The 20486-nt window shown below is 35.1% G+C and overlaps 1 protein-coding gene across 7 annotated transcripts in view; it reads left to right on the forward strand.

The window, feature by feature from the left end:
- The window catches only part of LOC149569530 (uncharacterized), a 192944-nt gene that overhangs the window by 81110 nt on the left and 91348 nt on the right, over nucleotides 1-20486 (forward strand). For 4 of the 7 annotated variants that reach the window (XM_089822202.1, XM_089822205.1, XM_089822201.1 and 1 more), the window contains 2 exons: nucleotides 81-171; nucleotides 1087-1134. In XM_089822202.1, coding sequence (XP_089678328.1) covers nucleotides 81-171; nucleotides 1087-1134 — 139 coding nt within the window. The remainder of the gene's footprint in view (nucleotides 1-80; nucleotides 172-1086; nucleotides 1135-20486) is intronic. The other 3 variants (XM_089822208.1, XM_089822206.1, XM_089822207.1) reach the window with 1 other exon arrangement.

Consider the following 20486-nt stretch of genomic DNA (forward strand, 5'->3'; position numbering starts at 1 on the left):
CTGTTATTCTTTGAACCAATATTATCAGGACCACTCTATGTAGATCCTAATAACATAATGTTTTTACTGTTATTTTCTAGAGCTCCTGTAACTGAAGTTCAAACTGATGAATGGGATTGTTCTTGTGCTGTGGTTTGGGATCCTCTTCATGCAGACTGTGCTGTGCCCCAGGTAAATTGACATTTCTATCAGAGAATTCACTTCTCATCATGGGGAGGTCACATAGTACATATGCTTTTGGATTTGAATTGTTTTTTTTTGTTATGTTGGATTTCAATTCGTTTTTGAAATATTCAGTTTTAACATTTATAAACTTTTGTCAATGCTTGTAATTCTATTGGTTTATTGTTGTTGTTTGGTTCATTTTCCTTCTCAGAAAAGGTATTATTTTCCTATGAACAGATGGCAGGCTGAGAATTCCAAGTCTCCTTTATGGATATGTATATAAAATAACCTTAGAGTTACTTGCCATGTACAGCAACTCACAGTTGCATGATCTTTGTTTTCATGATAGCTCTGCTTATGCTGAATTCTTGATTGTGATTTTTATTTATTGGCATACACATTTCATTGGGCATGTGAAGGTATTCCATGTTTCTCACTTACAGTAAATTTTTGTGAGAGTCAAATCAGTTTGTTGTCACGTTTTGTGCCGTACTAGTCAAAATGTTTCTAGATTATATGGAAAATATTTAAATTTGGATGTGAACATTATATTTTTCTTGTTGCATTTCTGTTATGATGTCACATTTGTCTTTCTTCATCCCTTATTACCTTTTGACAATGGAAATAGCAGTATGGATATAGGTGGAGTTGATAGATGCCCACATGATATTGCTTCCACATAATCAAGAGAATTAATGAACAATTTATTACTTGCAACTAATTTGAGAAGGGAGTTTTTCAGTTATGTTATTATTTTCCTTCAACTATCTTTTCAAATGTCCCTTGTATGCATACTGAGCTAAATTTTAAGAATAATCTGCATGAGGACATTTTAACTTGCATTGCATGAATTGGTCACTCTCTCTTGAAATTGGTTTAAATGTTTGTTGATGTCGGTAATTAGGTTTCTTGTTTCTACAGGAATTGGAATCAGAAGATATTGTAGGGCGCTTGAAAGCTAGTAAAATGGTATAAATGTCTTTTCTATTTTCATCCGTGCTACCTTACTGGATTTATGGTATTAGTTTTCCTAAATGGATCTTATATGAAGTTATATGAAAGATGCTATCATTTGTTCATGGTCCACATACATTTTTGTGAGTCACGGATATACAATTTATTGATGACACTAGATTTTCCAGAATGAATATTGTATAAAGAAATGGGAGTGATGGTTTATGGATACAGGTTTAAACGTAGATGGGTGTGTCTGATTGGTCATTTACCTTTCTTCTGTTTTATGATTGAAAAATGTTTGCAATGGCTGTTTTCTCTTAGAATTAACTAAGCATTTACAGCAGAATTAATAGATTCATTATTATGGTTGTGATCATTTCCAAGATGTGATGGCTTTTAATTGGATGTATACAACAAATGTAATTATAACATGTAATTACTTGTGAAAAATTATAAATTCAGTTGACATAATAAATAAAATAAAATAGGCACACAACTCAATCATATTATTAGAAAATTACATATTATATTCTCAATATCTTTCATTATTTAGGGTTTTCAATCCTTATCTGTATCATGAGCACTCAGAATGGTCATACTCATTCTAAGAAGACTGCAGTAGTCTTGGTTCTCATTGCTCTGGCACATGTAGGAGGAAAAAACATGAACTATGTCACTCTATACAAGTGCTGGTTTCAGCACGAATTAATGCTCAACACAAGTGCCAGCTACCCAAGCCTTGGGTAGGACAATATGAGGCATATTCTGTACTGCAAGTTGGACACATATTATGAGTCCCCTTATCTTAATGTCCACTTTAGTCTTCTTGAGTAATCTCCATTCCTCCTTACAAGTCTCACATAAATAACTTACATAAGACTCATAGACCTTCATAAATATTAACTCTCAGTGATGACCATTAATTCTCCATTGATACTTGGTTGTTATGTTTATATGTAAAGATATATGACTATTCATAATTCGATACTGTTAGCAGTTCATGATAAATATATAGATTGCATTTGTTAATGATTAACAAATAGCAAGGTTGGCAACTATTCATTGTGCCTCTCCGACACACACACACACACGCACACACGCACACGCACACGCGTGCACACAGAGAGAGAGAGAGAGAGAGAGAGAGAGAGAGAGAGAGAGAGAGAGCCACACACACAGAAACACATAGACACAGAGACAGAGACACATACACACAAACATAGACACAGAGACACAGACACAGGCACAAACACACAGACAAACACAGAGACACACACACACACACAAACACATGCAGACACACACAGACACACACAAAGACACACAGACACAGACACATACAGACACAAACACAGACATAGACACACAGACACAGAACACACACAACACACAACTCACAGACACACATACACATAGACACAAACACAGACACACGCACCCACACACACACATAGACTCACACAAAGACAAACAGACACACACAGACATAGACAGATAGACATAGACACAGACATAGACACAGACACAGACACAGACACACGCACACACATACAAACACACAAACACAAACACACACACACTCACTTGCCAATCTGTAATATCCCCCACTTAGCCAGTTTGGAGGTATGTTGTCGTTAGCCCATTCTTGTATGGTCTCGAGGGCTAACCAGGACTTCAAAAGGGATCCTGAGATTATTTGGCCTAGTCAAATTTAATTACAGGCCAAACGGAGTTTGTTTGTTGGGTTGTCAGGGAGACTTACTATTTTTAGTAAGCTAATAGGGGGATGCAGTGCCTTCAATTTTCAGTGACAGGATGAGATGCGTTTTGTTGGGCTCTTTCTAATGAGCTATTATATGTGGGATTTCGAGTTTATTTGGTATATTATTTTAATGTTTGAAGTTACAACGGTAAAGTGACTATTTAAATTAAATATTATAATGTTTCATAAAGTCACTTTATAAAAATCAAGAGTCCCACTTTTGAGTACATACATGGACTTTGTAAAAAGAAAAAAAGAAGTAATATTAAAAGTCATGTATTATCCCACATTGGCAAGACAGGAGCGTGGAGCAAGTGAGGAAGGGATTAAAAGGAAGAGGATAGCTCTCATTTATTCAGGCTTGGAAATATCAAAGAAATTGGAGAATTTTCTGGAGATTATATTTCAATAGTTTGAAAGACGAAATCCCTTCAAGCTGGAAATCTTGACGCCATTGAAAGATATGGTTTTGAGATTCAACATGGTAGCAGTTTGAAAAAAGCAAATACGAAAAAGCAGCCCGAAAAAAGCGGAACCGAAAAAGCAGGCGGAAAAAGCAATCCATAAAAGCAGTTCAAAAACGGAACCGAAAAAGCAGGCTGAAAAAGCGGGTACGAAAAAGCTGGCCGAAAAAGCAGTTCGACAAAAGCAAAGCAGAAGGGGCAGCATAGAAGGAAATTATTTCAGCCATCTACAACCAGGTTTTTTTGTTAGTATTGTTTTTAGGGTGTTATAAGCTTTCAGCTGTAAGTGTGCATTATACCAGCATTATCATTTTGTAATCCATGTAAATGCCAAAGTCTTGGCCATATTTCATGAGCATTGTAATTTTCATTGCAATTAAGAAGATAATAGTTGCTGGTGTCATTTAAACAATTTAATATCATTATTTATCAGCTAGTTAGTTTGCATATCAATTGTTTGTAAAAATGCCAGTTGGCTGTAGGTGTTCATTTCTCATGCTTAGATCATATATATGCACTGAATATTGTCAAAATTAGTAGCACACTCATGTTAGGTCATTTGTGTAGTCCATTGTAGTCTTCTAGCACAAGATTTTCATTGTTGCAAAATTGTAAAAAGGTCATTTGAAGCTAGCTGAAATACTATATCAGTCATACGTCCCTTGCATGTGAATTGTTTGATGAAATTCCTTGAGCTTTCATCAGCATTTTTGAGGGCAGTTTTGAGGAGGGTTATTACACAATCAACTATCAAAGACATGATTTTATAAACAAAATTCCCTTTGTAGATTCCACTCGATTAGAGCATAACATCTGTTGGTCCAACCTTCATAAAGTGCAAGCATTCTTATCATAGATCAGAGATGACACCAATCAAGAGCATGTACATATTTGACATATTGGAGATGCTTCCAGAACATAAGATTTTGTAATCTATAATAGAACATCAGAAACAACGTTTTCTGCCTAGTGATCATCTTGTAATTACTGCATACATCAATTGTATATGAGAGACGAGTCATAGGGCAATGTGCATATTTCATATTACTAAATTAGAGACCGCCAGTTTACATATATTGTTACAAACTGCCAAGTATATCACAGCCATAGAATTGAACTATCTATTGTATTCCATTGTGGCATTGAAATTTTATATCTATGTGTGTGTGTGCCTGCGCGCGCGCGTGTGCGTGCGCACGGACACATGTATATATTCCTTTTCCATTAGATAATTCATTTGTGCATTTCCAATACCATTGCATCATGATGTGTGTGTGTGTGTGTGCGCGCGCGTGCGCATAGACACATGTATATATTCCTTTTCCATTACATAATTCATTTGTGCATTTCCAATACCATAGCATCATAATTCATCAGTGCATTTCCTTTACCATAGCATTTGAAATTGCCAGTCATGCATATTTATTTAATTAGCATTCATAATTTAATGTCCTAAGTCATATATCTGCACTTGCACTCATTAGCCTATCTATTGTCCAAGTATTCTAAGAATGGGACAATACATTCGGTATCAAAGCCAATCATCCTTAGAAAACGAAAAATCTCAACCAAACAATCAGGCAGCCACAAACCAATTCTAGATATTGAATTTGTAAACCAGCGTTTAAGAATGCAAAAGTACAAAATATCAGAAAAACATATGAACATATGACACTATCATTTACCCTGTTTGGAAACCCTCCTATTCGAGGGAAAAACCCAGCCACACACAAAAATAGTTCCTTTATTGAGAACCAGAAGATTCAATAGAAAGCTTTGCATGCTTATAGAGAAGAATCACTTCTTCAACAATCTGTTATCGCATAACAGATTTCTAGTAGAATATTCTTAGAGTATTAAACATCTACAGCATGTACACCACTCTTTCGGATCACAAAACACACCTATATCAAAACTGATGATAGGATAATAACACATAGAATGTTCTAACAATGAGCAGTGCACACCAGACTACCTCAGACTCTTATAGCCTTTTTACTTACAATTCAATGTCACGTCAAGGTAAACATGCAGATTATGCACATAATAATGTCTGAAGAAGATATAGATGATTGCTGGGTGTAGATAGATGATGACTTAGATATCATTCTTGCAGCTGCATCAAATCACACTACCTCACACTTTAATAATCATTATAATTCCAAACTGCACACTCTCCAATAAATCAGTTCTGAGAATCAGAACCTATATACTAACTCCGCTGTCACCCCTTACACCACAGATGATCCAAGTCTATATCCTCTGCAGGTGAAAATACTTCATGATGAATACAAAGGGATGCCTATATTATAACAAGGAACTGAAAGCAGTTACACTTGAGCAACTCATATCCTATCATCTATATGATTCACACGAGCCTTGAAAATTCTCATCAATAAACACATCACCGTGTATGAGGAAAACATGATCGATGCCTGAGCTGGAGGTAAATGGAAGCCACAGTGGAATCACTAGGAATTTCCAATGAGATTATATCTGATGCTTGTTCTAAATACAGAAGCATACAACTCAATAAGACTGTCAACCTATATAGCACAAGAACAACCCAAAGAATACATTGAATACAATATTACATGCCATCTCAACAGGATTTCTCTTGCTGTGAGAAGAATGTCGAGAGATTTCCCAGTAACTGAAGGAACATTGTCGAGGACACCAAGAGTCAGCCATTAGACACAAAATGACAATCATCAATGCCAGAATTGACGACACGCAATGTCACTATCCAAGAGCCACGAAGAAAAGAACGAAACCCAAAACATACAAATGCCGAATTCTTCTCAGTAGGAATCATTAAAAGGGGAATGATATCATTTTTGCATCTCTGAAACAAGGAACGAGTATATTTCTGGGGCTGACACCATGCAAATGACCACATGTGCAAATTGTCTCTCACATAGCTACTATATCTTTAACACTTCCTCTTAGTAAGAGAGAGATAATTTATATGTCATGTTGTCACACAACATAACAAACAAAAGGAGCTGCAACAAACAATGTTTCAATAACAAACTTACCATAAATTTTCTCAATATAAAATTGGTATCACAGCATAACAATGGTCACCTTGGCTTTTCTAGAGAGTGAAAACAGGAAAACAAGAACTATGTAATGGAGTCACACACATTATTTCCACTATGGCTACTGTCAGAGGGCGGATCCACCATATCTACTCTCAAAGTTCACCTCAAACTTCTCCTAGAGAGAATGCATCTCCACCATGCCTACTTGCAAACGATGGAACACGGGATTTCAACTTGTACTTCTCTCGCACAGAAAAACTCATTAAGGAATTTCACCGCAAACTTCTTTCACAGAGAAGAACTCATTAACAAGGGATTTCACCTCGAACTTCTCCCCCTCAAAGAAGAACTCATTAACAAGTCTTCATGATGATGTGGCTCAATATGAGACAAATATCAACCTTCTTACCTTCTTGAGCAAGTCAGACTCCCTCTGAGTCTAATATCAATCTTCTGACCTCCCTGTTCAAGATTGCTTGTGATGAATAGTCAGACTCCCTCTAAGCGGAAATTCGCTTGCAACAGGGGCAGCATTCTCACTGCATTGATTGTCATAACAAAATAGAGCTGATTCCAATGCATAACCAAACAAGGAGCCTTTGTAGTCACACTACTAGCTTGTTGATCCTCTGTACAAGGATTTGGCACTCTCTCTCTGCTACTCAAGCTCCCTCTGAAACTGATTTCTGCAGCTGAATAGTCTCTGTCTTAGTGTCAGCTCTTCCTCTTTGAAGTGACTAATCACAATGATAATCTGTATAGGATCTTCCACTTTAATGATGTGAGACACCAATTCAGTCCCAAGGCTGCAAGTAGTGTTCCATGTTCATTTCTATAGTTTGCATAACTTTGTGCATGTAATATCTCTTCATATCATTGCTTCTTGATCTGTCCTGAAAGCATTTTAGAGAGATTAACATTAGACCATAGAGTCGTGTTGAAGTATAGCATCAGTCGAAGTGATATACTCATTACATTGAATATTTGTATTCCTGATTTATATGAACATTGTTTTATGTCTCATATTATTGATAAGAATATATATATGTCTATTTATTTATAAATGACTTTACTTAACTAATCAGGCTCTTATAATCAGAAGAGATTATTATGTTATGAAGTTCCTGAATGTAATTGTTTTACCTCCACATGATTGTTGATTGAGAAGCAAACTAATTGTATTTGCTTATCCACCGACAGTGATCAAATTGGGACATGACACTACGTGGCCTTTGGGCAAGTAGAGTCATGTCTCTATGGGTCATGACTTTGTTGTAGCTTTTGTCGGTTTGATTTTGTCATGAGATACCTTGTTGATGGTAAATTATCTTTAAGATAAATATCTTATATATATAATATATGTAATATAATATATATTATATATATTATGCATTATATATTATATATATTATGCATTATATATTATTATATAATAATATATTACATATATGGTTAATATATTAATATTATATATATGCTTAAAGGTGTGTTATACATGTAGTTATTTATTAACTAATGATGATTAAAATATACGGACATATCTCATGAACAGACATGTCTCCTCCTCTCTTATGTATATGAGATCCAACTTGCATTTGAAAATCATCAATCACATTGGCCATGTTAGTACATTTGCAGAAAAGATCCAAGTTATTCAACAAGTCGAACTATCCCAAAGGTAAATTTCAATGCTAGTAGCATACAAGATTCACGATTTAAATGAAAAAATCAATAACTACATAAAAATCATCAATATTATTCAAGGATATGAGAAACTTTTGTCCTTAGGATCAAGACTGTAACACTAGTTATGCCTTTTCTGCGGAAATCATATTATGGCCTTTCAACTCAATCAAGCTACATAACATTTGAAATTGATCTGCCCTGGCAATCCTTTTAAATATACATCAATAGCATGAAAGAGACCATTATCCAAGGATCTAGCATTGTTAGGAAGTACTGCTGCCCATGAAGTGACTTTAAAACATCTTTCCAACTACGAAGCACCACTTGTTTTATTTAAAAAAACTTTGTTTGAGAAACCAAATTCCACTCACCATATTCTTCTGACATATCAAGATACTCCTGCTCATCTAAAATTTTGCAGAAGTCAGCTCTACATTTACTTCATAACAGAACTTGGCTGCAAGTTCAAATGCATTTGGTCCACTAGGTATATCAAGTAGCTTTACAACAGAACCCTCCTCTCAATAAGCCTTTCCAATTTTTCACTACATGATAATAGTTGAACCATTAGAATGCAATTAGCAAGAATTTATGAGAATTCAATAACTCATTGGACAGCATATTCGACAGTGGACACCCTTTAGACATCATGAATCTTCTAGATTCCAATTGTCCAATTCTGGTTCATTCTCTTTTCTTTAACCTAGCTCTATAGCATGTTGAATTTGAGAACCAGAATTCAAGAATGCAATATACAAAATATCAGAAAAACATATGAACAGACAACACCATAATATGCCCTTGGAAAACCCTCCTACTTGAGGGAAAAGCTCAACCACACACAAAAATAGTTCCTTATTGAAAACTAGATGATTCAATTCAAAGTTTCACAAGTATATAGAAAATAATCATTTCTTCAACAATCTGTGATCGCATTATACATTTCTAGTAGAATTTCCTTACAGTATTAAACATCTACAACATATACACCACTCTTTTGGATCACAAAACACACCTATATCGAAATCGATGATATGATATTAAAACATAGGATGTTCTAACCATAGATGGAAAAATCGCCGAATACTCGGCGAGTTTTAACAAATCGCCGATTTTTTCAGCTTGGCGAGTTTTTCACCACTTAACTCGCAGGTCTAAAAACTCGGCTGCACCATGTTTAATCGCTGATTAATCGCCGATTACTCGGCGAGTTTTCGGCGAGTCTTTTTCAAAAACTCGTGAATTGCTTGATTTTCAGATTTTTGCTTAATTTTCAGCGGAAAAAATGCATTAATTTGTTCCTCAATGCTTCATAAATTTCGACAATGTAGAAATGCTTAGCTGGAACGAAAAGGGGCTTATGAAATTTGTCAAATAATTTCATTTGGTCTTTTCAATCATGGAGTGCATACTGACTTTTACATAAAATGCTAACACAAAAGAAAAATATCATAGTGAGGAAGTAGTGGAGCATTACATTAAGACATGCATATTCTAGCATGTATTTAAAGTATTAATGTATTAAGTTTTAACAACTGCTAGAGATTGAATGCATGCCTATTCAACTATCATTGTTTGCAACTTTGCACAATAAACTGCATTTTATTGCAATCTTAATCTTTTTTAGCTTCAGTTAAATATGCATTTGATGTGTATTGTATACTCCGCTGAGTCCAGTTATGTTTTAACAATTTTAGTTTCCTTGCAGTTTGGTAGCTAGTTTCTTTGTCTGACTTCTCCATGCATTTGAATGCATGACATATCTCCTTATTAGATTCATTAGGTAATAATATCTTCTTCTATTTTAGTTCATCCATAGTCAAGACTTCAACTGCCTCTCTTTATTTATTGAAGCTACTGATACAACAGTCTGTAAGCAATTCAAATCAGTACAATTTCAATTCTTTTAACTTCGCAATTTAATATCTCTGCTGTATGCACAGTGAGACCAATCTATTGAAGTTTTTTCTCTGTATTCTGAAATTGGTTGTGGAATTCTTTTCTGATTTAATCTTCGGCATAGCGTAAGAGCTGTTATGTTTTTCTTTTGTATTCTCTTTAATTAACTTATTAGATGCATCTTCTCATTAAATTTTGCAAAATAAATGTATTTTTAATTAAATTTCAGCGGTTTTTTAGGTTCCCGAGTTTTTCCCGAGTTTTTTTTTTAAATCGCCGAGTTTTTCTCGATTAAACTTTTGGGGGGCTTGGCGAGTTTTTGCATTTGGCGAGTTTTCCAACTATGGTTCTAACAGTGAGCAGTGCATGTCAGACTATTTTAGACTCTCATAGTCCTTTTGCTTACAATCCAATATTACCTCAAGATTCACATACAGATTATGCACATAATAATGTCTGAAGAAAATTAGATGATTGCTAGGTGCGGATATGACTTTTTCACACAAAGATGGTTGTTATAGCTCCATTAAATCACACTACCTCATACTTTAATAATCAGAATAGTTCAAACCTTTATGCTCTTCAATACATTAGTTCTGAGAATCAGAATCTATATACTAAACTCTTCCATCACCCCTTACATCATAGATGATTCAAGTCTATATCCCGTGCAAGTGAAAATAAACCACGATGAACACAAAGTGATGCCTAAATCATAACAAGGAATCAAAAGTAGTTAAACTTGGGCAAAACATATCCTATCATCTATATGATTCACACGAGCCTTGACAAGTGTCATCAATAAACACATCACCGTGTATGAGGAAAACAAAACTGATGCGTGAGCTGGAGGTAAATGGAAACCACAGTGGAATCATGAAGAAAGCCCAATGAGATTATATTTGATGCTTGTTCAGAATACACAATGCATGCAACTCAATAAGGCTCTCAGCCTATACTTACAATGAATACAATATTGTATGCTATCTCAAGAGACTTTCTCTTGGCATGAGAAATGTTGAGAGATTTCTCGGTAATACAGGAACATTGTCGAGGACACCAAGAGTCGGCCGTTGTATACATAAAGACAATCATCAATGCCAAAATCGACAACACATGTGACCTTATATCCAGGAGCCACGAAGAAAGGAACATAACCAAAAACATGCGAATGCTAGATTCTTCTTAGTAGGAATCAATGAAAGGAGGACAATATCGTCTTTGCATCTTTGAAACAAGGAACAAGTATATTTCTGGGGCTGACACAATGCAAATTACCACAAGTATAAATTGTCTTTCACTCAACTACTATATCTTTAACACTCTCTCTTAGCAAGAGAGATAATTCATATGTCATGTTGTCACACAATATAACAAAGACAAGGAACTGCAACAAAAAATCTTTCCATAACTAAACTTATCATAAATTTTCTCAAAATAAAATTGTTATCTCAGCATAACAATGTTCACCATGGCTACTCCCATAGAATGAAAATAGAAAAAATAAGAACTATGTCATGGAGTCACACACATGACTTCCACCCTCTGGATTAACAAGCTAGAAGTGTGATTGTTAAGTCACCTCAAACTTCTCCCAGAGAAGAATGTATCTCCACTATGCTTACTAGCAAAGGGTGGAACAAATGATTTCACCTTGAACTTCTCTCACAGAGAATGAATGATTTTAATAATGCCCACAAGACCAAAGCAATTTAAGGGACCAAAGGACAACCACACTAGGTAATTTCCAAATTCCTTTCCATTTCTAATCTTGTGATATGGATCTTAAACAAATAGTTTGCTTTATCTTGTCCACTTTAAATAAGCTATGTGTTGTCCGCCTTCAAGATGATATCATAGTGAGAAGAATTCATTAACAAGGGATTTCACCTCGAACTTCTTCTTGGAGAAGAACTCATTAAGAAGTCTTCATGATGATGTGGCTCACTCTAAGAAAAATATGAACCTTCTTGCCTTCTTGAACAAGTTAGATTCCCTCTGAATCTAATATCAACCTTCTGACCTACTTTTCCAAGGTTGTGATATTTCTATCAAGATTTAACTAGTTTTTGAGTCAAACTCATTGATCCATGCTTCATGAGTAGTTATTCAACATGAATCCATCTCTCATGAGAATAAATGGAACACTTAGCACTCATTGGATCTAGGTGATCCAAGGTTGCCTGTGATGAATAGTCAAACTCCCTCTGAGTAGAGATTCCCTCTCAATAGGGGCAGCATTGTCACTGCATTAATTGTCATAACATCATAGAGCTGATTCCAATGAATAACTAAACAAGGAGACTTAACAATCCCACTTCTAGCTTGTTAATCCTGAACCACAATACGTCTCATGTAATATATGGGTTACCTTTTGCCATTATCATTGAGTTGGACTAAGACAACACTAATGCATTTGGAGAAGCAATCGTTTATAGAGAGAAAGTTCAATTATGTTGAGATGGTTGTAGGAATATTGTGAAAGATTTTACACAAACCTATAGATAGCTTATATTTTATCTTGTAGACTGCAAAGTTGTGAAGTATTTTGGGGAGGTGGCATATTAACAATGACATCAATTTTCTTTTTGTCCACCTCAAAAGCTCGATTAGAAATGATAAATTCTAGAATATTTCCACTATCGACATCAAAATCACATTTTCTAGGATTTAGGCACACGTTGTAATGTCTTATTCATTCAATTTTTTTTGGAGTATGGGCACATGATCACAACGATGAATGGATTTAGCCTTACTTACCAAGTTGTCCTTCTAGGACTCCGAACCAGACAAATTTCGAATTGGTCATTGGTTTTGGTCTTGGTTCCCTTTTGGGTTCTAACCTAGGCAGGCAGGTTCCTCTGGGCTGAACCTAGGTTGAACCATGTTCTAACCAAGATAGATCTAGGCAAATCGAGTGCAAACTAGGTATAGTTCCACTGAGAAACATTCTATAATTTAGTGCAAAAAATTATTATTACAAAATTTGAATAAAGATCTTAACATTACAAAACAATATTTGTTGAAGTTCAAATATTTGTTACATCAAATTAAACTAGCACTCAAGATATCTTACATTGAAATTTTTATATCCACTTGCTGATAATGACACTTGTCCGATTAATTGGAAGCTTTGTATCATGATAAGTCATATTTCAAACATTAAACATCATCTTCACTAGGTGAAGGGAGTTGCAAGCTACTTATATAACATTTTCTTAGTGGGATGTTAATTACAAACTAACAAGCTCTTTGTACAATGAAAAAATAATAAGCATTTGAGAACTTAGAAAGAAAGAATGTCATTAGTTAAACTGATCCAGTGTGAACCAGCTACAGTTCCATTGGGAACATTCTATAATTTAGTGCAGAAAACAATTATTACAGTCCTTGAATAAAGATTTTTTGCATTACAAACAAAATTTTCTGAAGTTCAAATATTCATTACATCAAATTAAACCATCCCCAAGATTTCTTCCAGTAAATTTTTAATATTCAATTGCTGATAGTGGCCCCTATCTGAATAATTGGAAGCTTTGTATAATGATAAAGCATATATGAAGCATTGAACAACATCTTCACTTGGTGAAGGGAGTTGCAAGCTACTTATATAACATTTTTGAAGTGGGATGTTAATTACAAACTAACAAGCTCTTTGTACAATGAAAAAATAATAAGCATTTGAGAACTTAGAAAGCAAGAATGTCATCAGTTAAATTGATCCCATTGACATTGACACTGTTTGTGAATCAACTATGATGATGAAGATTTAGATAATCCATTAGATGATTAATACTTAGGATAAAGTTCTAATTTTTGAAAGTCAAAATAATGAAACTTGGACTCGATATTATTTAATATTTTTGTGTTCAAAATAGATGATGTTATGATTACAAGTTTTTATTATTTTCATGATACTTTGCGGCATTCTAATCTTAATTTATTCTTCTTGGCTGCATACATATGTACATGTATATGTATGTACATTGTATATGCATGTTTTTATACTAACGATCTTGAACAAACCCAAAACACATTTCAAATTTTGCCGTACCAGCAAACCAGTTCTTCGAACACGAACTTGAACCCAATCTCGAACCAATAACATAGGATTTAGGAAGAATATTGTCGATGTAATCTTCAAGAATTTTATAAATATAACCATGGAATATGAGTGTCATAGCACGTTGATCTGTAGCACCTACATTCTTCAAACTAGATGGCATAACTACCCAACAAAAGATTTCCCATGGTGTAATGAAAGCGGTTTATATTGATCATTGGGGGGGGCGGGGGGGGATAAAATCTTATTGTAACCAGAAAAACCATCCATGAAATGATAATAAAGTATGGCCCGTTATAGAATTGACTATCATATCAATATTCATAAGAGGAAAATGTAGTGTCCTTGCATCAAAAAAACTCTAATCTTGTACTAACTCAATTTCTGGCCCTCAAAAAACTCTAATATTGTTCTTGCAAATTAAAACAAACATTAAGCACACAATGCAGATAGGAGAATTTCAGAGGTATAGTATAATGCAAAACGGAAATCAATAACAAAGTGCACTTCTGGAATGTAATGCCGTGTTTCACCAATGGTTAAGTACAGTACATTGAAAATTAACATGGTTCAGCCAGAAACATTATGATGAATACTTTAAAGTCTGATTGCAAAACTTAGCCAATTCCTCATATAGCAATTCTCCACTATGGCTGAAAGATATTACAAATATTTTTTGAGTGAGGGCAAATACTAAATGGGAATGAAATAGGTGGAACCTGGAATACAATACTTTGTTATTCAAATGCAATCCCGACCGTGTCAAACTCTGCTCAATAGACATCTAGTCTGCAAACTCCTGGATTGCTGTGAGATATCTATGGTGCATCTTCAACTTCAAGAACAATCCTGGGTTAGCGCCAGGCCTACTACAGTCTATATAATTTATCTGTTTCTGCAAATTAGAGACTCCTCCATAACTAACTCAAATTTTGGCCCTGTGACCTTGATAGCAATATTTTTGGATGCCTGGCACCTGCGATTTTTTAACTAATTTTTTTGATCATCCAAAGGCGACGAAAGTGCCAAAAAAAAGAGGCGCTCAAGTTAATGGAAGACTGTGAAATGACCTCCAATCAATTTCGCCCAGGTCTGGTATGACTGTGAATTCCAAATTGCAACTCTGCAAATTCTTTATGAATTTTTTTGTGCTTTGAATAGTGATGAAAATGGCTCAGATCTGAACACCTGGGCTGTAGCAGGGTTGCAAACTTGATTTCACACAAAGACAACCAGCGAGGAAGGAGTTTTGAACAAATATATGGCTCCAGCTGCTAATTTTCGAACTCCAATATTTACTGCAAACCCTAGCTCGAAAAAACCCTACCTGATTGATATAAATGAAGCTAGATGAAACCACTTTACTCATCTTGCCAATTTCGAACCCCTCCTTAATATTCTTCTCCACCAAAATGATAATTTTCTGAGTATAGCTGACTGTGAAAATGCAACAAGAATTCCAATTTGCCCCAACAATCAACCCTACAGAACTGAAGTAAAAACTTCCTTAAGATATGCAATAAAACTCCTCAAAATAAATCCTTTAGATGTTGGCCCTTGGCCACAAATTATGCTCAGCTTGAGATAGCTGAATACTATCTCCAAAGTGCAACCCTTCAGAAGATATTCCACTCCCTCAGTTATGCAAATCTAAGGGAGACTCCGTTCCCAAAGACCAATAGACTATCTGAAGACCAACTTGGCTCCACAATAGATTATGTAACTAAATCACAATTTGATGTCAAGAGAGAAATACAAACTGGATGATCAAATGCAAGACCCATAGGGTCTATTTATTCACTTTTCAGTAGCTTCCTCTAGAAGTCACTTAAACATTCTAGAAGCATCCAAATATTCTTATGAAATAAAGTGCACTTTTATAAAATATTACTTTATAATAAAAAGTGCATCTTAACATCAAATTATAAAACTGGGCCTGAATAAAGTAACTTTACTTTATAACAAACGTAAACCCAAATCACTAATCAACTGTAAGGACAAAATACTGCCAAATAGTCACTGGTCGACTCTCTCCACATCATCACCAGTCTACGAGAGCTTGTAATAGACTGATTTGGCACGCTAAACGATGTCAGCCAAAATGGGGACATGACAGAAAATCATATTTTAAAGAAGCTTTGTCAAGATCCAAAAAATCAGTACACATCCAAATCTTTTTCTCACCTTTAGATACAACCACAATGTTTGAAATCTAAGGAGAGTAATCAATAGGGTGATTAAACCCAACGTCGAGAAACCTTTCTATCTCAACCTTAACCAAGCGAGCAATGCTATGATTCATTTTGTGTATCTTTTGTTTCACAAGTCTAGCATTAGGAGCAAGAACAATGTTATGAGTAACGATCTTAAGGATCAATACCTGGCATATTAGAATAAGTCCAAGCAAAATCACCTGGAAATTATAAAAGAAGTGAAGTGAGTTGCACATGTTCTTCCTCATTTAAACATGTACCAATCTTGATAAGCTTTTCAGGGTAATTAGTGTCCATGCACATCCTTGGTTTCAATAATTAAAAGATTACTCTTTGGAGAGACATCCACAAGCAAAGGAGAATTGAGTTGAGTTTCAACATCACTGTCATTCCCAATCTTTTCTTCAGCGTTAAGACGATAAGACTTTCTCCGATTATGGTGAAAGGAACATAAACATATGCCCCCAAGAAATCAGCTAAAGCATCATAAGTAATAAAGGTGTCAAAAGTAGATTTTTGTTTTAATCAATTAGATATGAGTTCTTGAGTTGTAGTGGTCCAACAAATATGATACACATCTAAAGTAACTTGTTTCGATTGCTTAATAGGATTAGACCTAATCCATAAATTTCTCTATGTTCAACATTTCCTATTGGATCTATAATCTCTTGTTCAAACTTTCGACATCCACCATCATTAAATCCATATTTTGCAAGTAGGTGATAACTAGGAGCATAATGAGAAGCCATATATGAAATAGTCATAGGTTACTATGTCATAACAACTAGGCTTAGTAGTTTCTATAGTTTTCATAGATGGAGCAGTTTCTCTTGTTTATTGGGTTGAGGTTTCATGAATGAAAGGTCTGCCATTTTATATTCACCAATGAACGTTGGTGTGAAATCCAAATTTCACAAATCATCTTCTTTAAGAGAAGATGAGGAAGAAGGGATTTGCATGTATTGATCTATTGATTTAGGTTCAGGTTGTTTGCTTTCCTCAATAGATTATGGGGCCTTAGTTGACTCAATATTTAAACAATTGTTAGGGCTAACATCCACATGAAGAGTATACAGCTCATTGTTTTAAATGAATTGGACCTTGCGATGAAGGTTGAGGGAATAGTATGCATGTTATGCAACCATGGTCTACCCAAAAGAAGATAGTAATTAAGTGGTCCATGCATTACACGAATAAGAGTGTCTAGAATAAAAGGAGCAACTTTAATGGGTAGAATTATGATACCCAATGCCTTTTTAGCAATGTTGTCAAAACCATGATAGGAATGTTATTAGGTTGAAGATTTGTCATATCAGCTTTGATGGCTTTTAACATTTCAAGGTTACACACATTCAACCTGTATCAATTATCAATTAAGGTTCTGTGAATGAGGCTACCGTCAATAAGGATCACAACCATAAGAGCATCATATTGGTTTTGAACTTCCTTAGAAGGTAAATCATCTCTAGTAAAAACAATCTCAAGTATGAGAGATGTCGCATGCATACATTCCAAGAAAGAATTGATATTATCTTTGATTAACCGGATAATTGGAAGAGTTGTTAAAACTTTTTGCAAGGCGTCATGATAAGTTGGAGATGTTTTAAGAAGTTCCCATGAAGAAAGCTTGGTGGGAGTAGCACGTAATTGTTCAATCAATTTATATTCGTTATCAAGATTAGGAGACAAAGAAGGTGCATAAGAAAGTATTGGTTGAGAAGGTGGTAAAGTTGTAGGAGTAAGATTGTAAGGTTAAGGATCATTCTAGGTACAATGGGCATGAGCCACCGAAATAGGATCATCAAAGAATTCCACAGGACTCATAGGCTTCAATTTGAGAATAATTTGAGGACATCCTTTAAGAGTGATTAGAGGATTAGCATGGACAACCACTTTAGATGTTTCAATGTTAAACACAGAGTTGTTTGAAGGAATCCAGGAAAGAAACCTATTGTAAGGTTTGGTTAAGAAGGTGCAGAGGATGATGATGTAAAGATGAGATCTTGAGGGATCTCATGCAACATGACAATATATTCACTACTAGACACCTTATTAGGGTTCTTATTACCATGTACATAATGAGAAGCATCAAATTACTCATAACATAAATCATACATGATAGAAAGCAAGAAACAAATGCAATGCAATTTTTTGTGTTTTTCTTTGAAATATAAAGGAAATGCAAAGGAAAGGTAATAGTTTTTGTGAATTTTGTCTTTTTAAGATGTACAAGCAAGTAAAGGAATGCATGCAATGCAAACTAATCAAAGGATGAAATATAGATATAAGTGCTAAATGCGAAGTTTCTATTTGTTTTGAGTGTCATATGAATGCAAAATCTAACCGACCATTCAAAAGGCACTAAATGTATGAAAGGTACAAGTTCACCAAAATGTTATGGTGAAAATGGAGTTCACATTCCCCCATTACATTTGGGAGATCAAGAGGAAGAAATTAAATCTACAAAGCAGATTCGACAAGAGCCACTAAAAGGATAGGGCAAAAGAAAAAATCCTCAACCTTGTAAGTTCGAGATCTTTCTAGGTGTTAACCCCCAAGTTACAAAGATACGTAAGAAATGTATAAATTTAATCTAGAAATGTAAGTACAAGGAACAAGGATAGGAAGGTGTACACCGATGAGATCAATGAGGTTAAACAACCAAATAGCTGATTTACTGCTGACTGGAAGCCCAAAAAGACCTAATTTTTGTATAGAGCCCTTGAAATTTGCAAATTTCGAACTGGGCTAGAGTCTGTTTCTACATTGTTGAGGGATGACCCTTGGAGGTCAGGGATGACCTCATTCTTGACCTTCTATAGGGGATGACCTTGGCCCTCACGTGGGCCATAAATTGGTGTCTGAAACCTTAGATCCTCTCTTTATGTTGCTAAAACTGCAATTGTTTTGTGATTGAAAGTGACTGGGTTAGGGATGACCTCAAACCTTACCTAAGAATGTTGGATCTCGGAAATGGTTATGGATCTAGAAAGGACTTGGGATGTGATCCTCGAATCTGTGTTGTGAATCTTGAAGATCTGAGCAAGTGTGTGTTAGTGGCTGTATAGGGTTTGTCTTAGTCAAACCCCCATTTTGGTGACTTACACCTCTACGAATATCCATTGAGAGTAATGTAATGTGTGTACTACACATGAATCTAGAGTATAGGTCTAGAATGAAAAGAGCTATGTAATGTAATGTAAAGATGTCAAGATTGAACTCCTTAGAGTGAAACCCTAGCATGCAAATTCAATTAACATGTGTAGATATGAAAATAATATAAAAATCATACCAAGCCCCTAGGGCTAAAGTACTAATATCTTGAATGCTTGTTTGAAGATTGTTTGATTGAAGGTGTTAAACTCCTTTTTGCTTCAATGGTTAAATCACAAAACCTTTGGTCTCCACCTTGCAATTGTTCTTATGTCAAATTTGCATGTCCACCAAAGTGTGTTATAACTCATGCACAATGTCATTCATGCTTAGATTGCCAAGTGAAGCCATAGTGAATTGGAGACAAAGCCCCTGTGGAAGCCAATGAAAGTTAGCGTGAAAGACCACAAATTTGAAATATGTTAGAGGGGAGTCGAATTGGGGCCCAAGCGTAAGGGACAACCTCAATGCTTACCCTAGGTGGATTTTGCAATACGAGCCCCTTTAGATATCAAATATATAGTTTTTATTGAGTTTTATCAGGTAGATAAGCGGGAAACAATGAATTGATTGTAAAATGAGGTTAAATGAAAGAGGGGAGGAAGATCCATGTTGATGAGATCCTACCTTGATTTTTGCACAACAAAAGGGAAATTAAGGAGGATGTTTTAGACCCTACTGTAAATTCTCCTAAGAAAGAAAGGGAATTCAAGACAAGCATGTGCAAAATGCAAGTGTATAATGCAATCATTCCCAAGAGGAGCTAAACAATTACTAAATTGACGTGCTTCTAATTTGGATAGTACAAATACTATTATGTGTTCTCTTACCCAAATCCAATCTAGTAATCTTGAAATCAATAAGCTACATTTATTCTTAGGGCTTATGTACGAGTGGTTTGGCTATCTCCACATACTTTGTTTTGCTTTTATCCACTTGAACCCTTGAAATAGTGTTAGCTTTCTTAGCACCCTTGGTCTTGACTTGCTTTTACTTGTTAATGTCAAATTCATCTAGATAAATCTCTCATTTCTTCTTCTTTGGGACAACAACACTTAACCAAGGAGGAGGTCTGAAAGG

Source organism: Cupressus sempervirens, chromosome 3 (genome assembly GCF_028749045.1).
Source record: "Cupressus sempervirens isolate cs-2001-9-10 chromosome 3, ASM2874904v1, whole genome shotgun sequence".
In the NCBI taxonomy this organism is placed as follows: domain Eukaryota; kingdom Viridiplantae; phylum Streptophyta; class Pinopsida; order Cupressales; family Cupressaceae; genus Cupressus; species Cupressus sempervirens.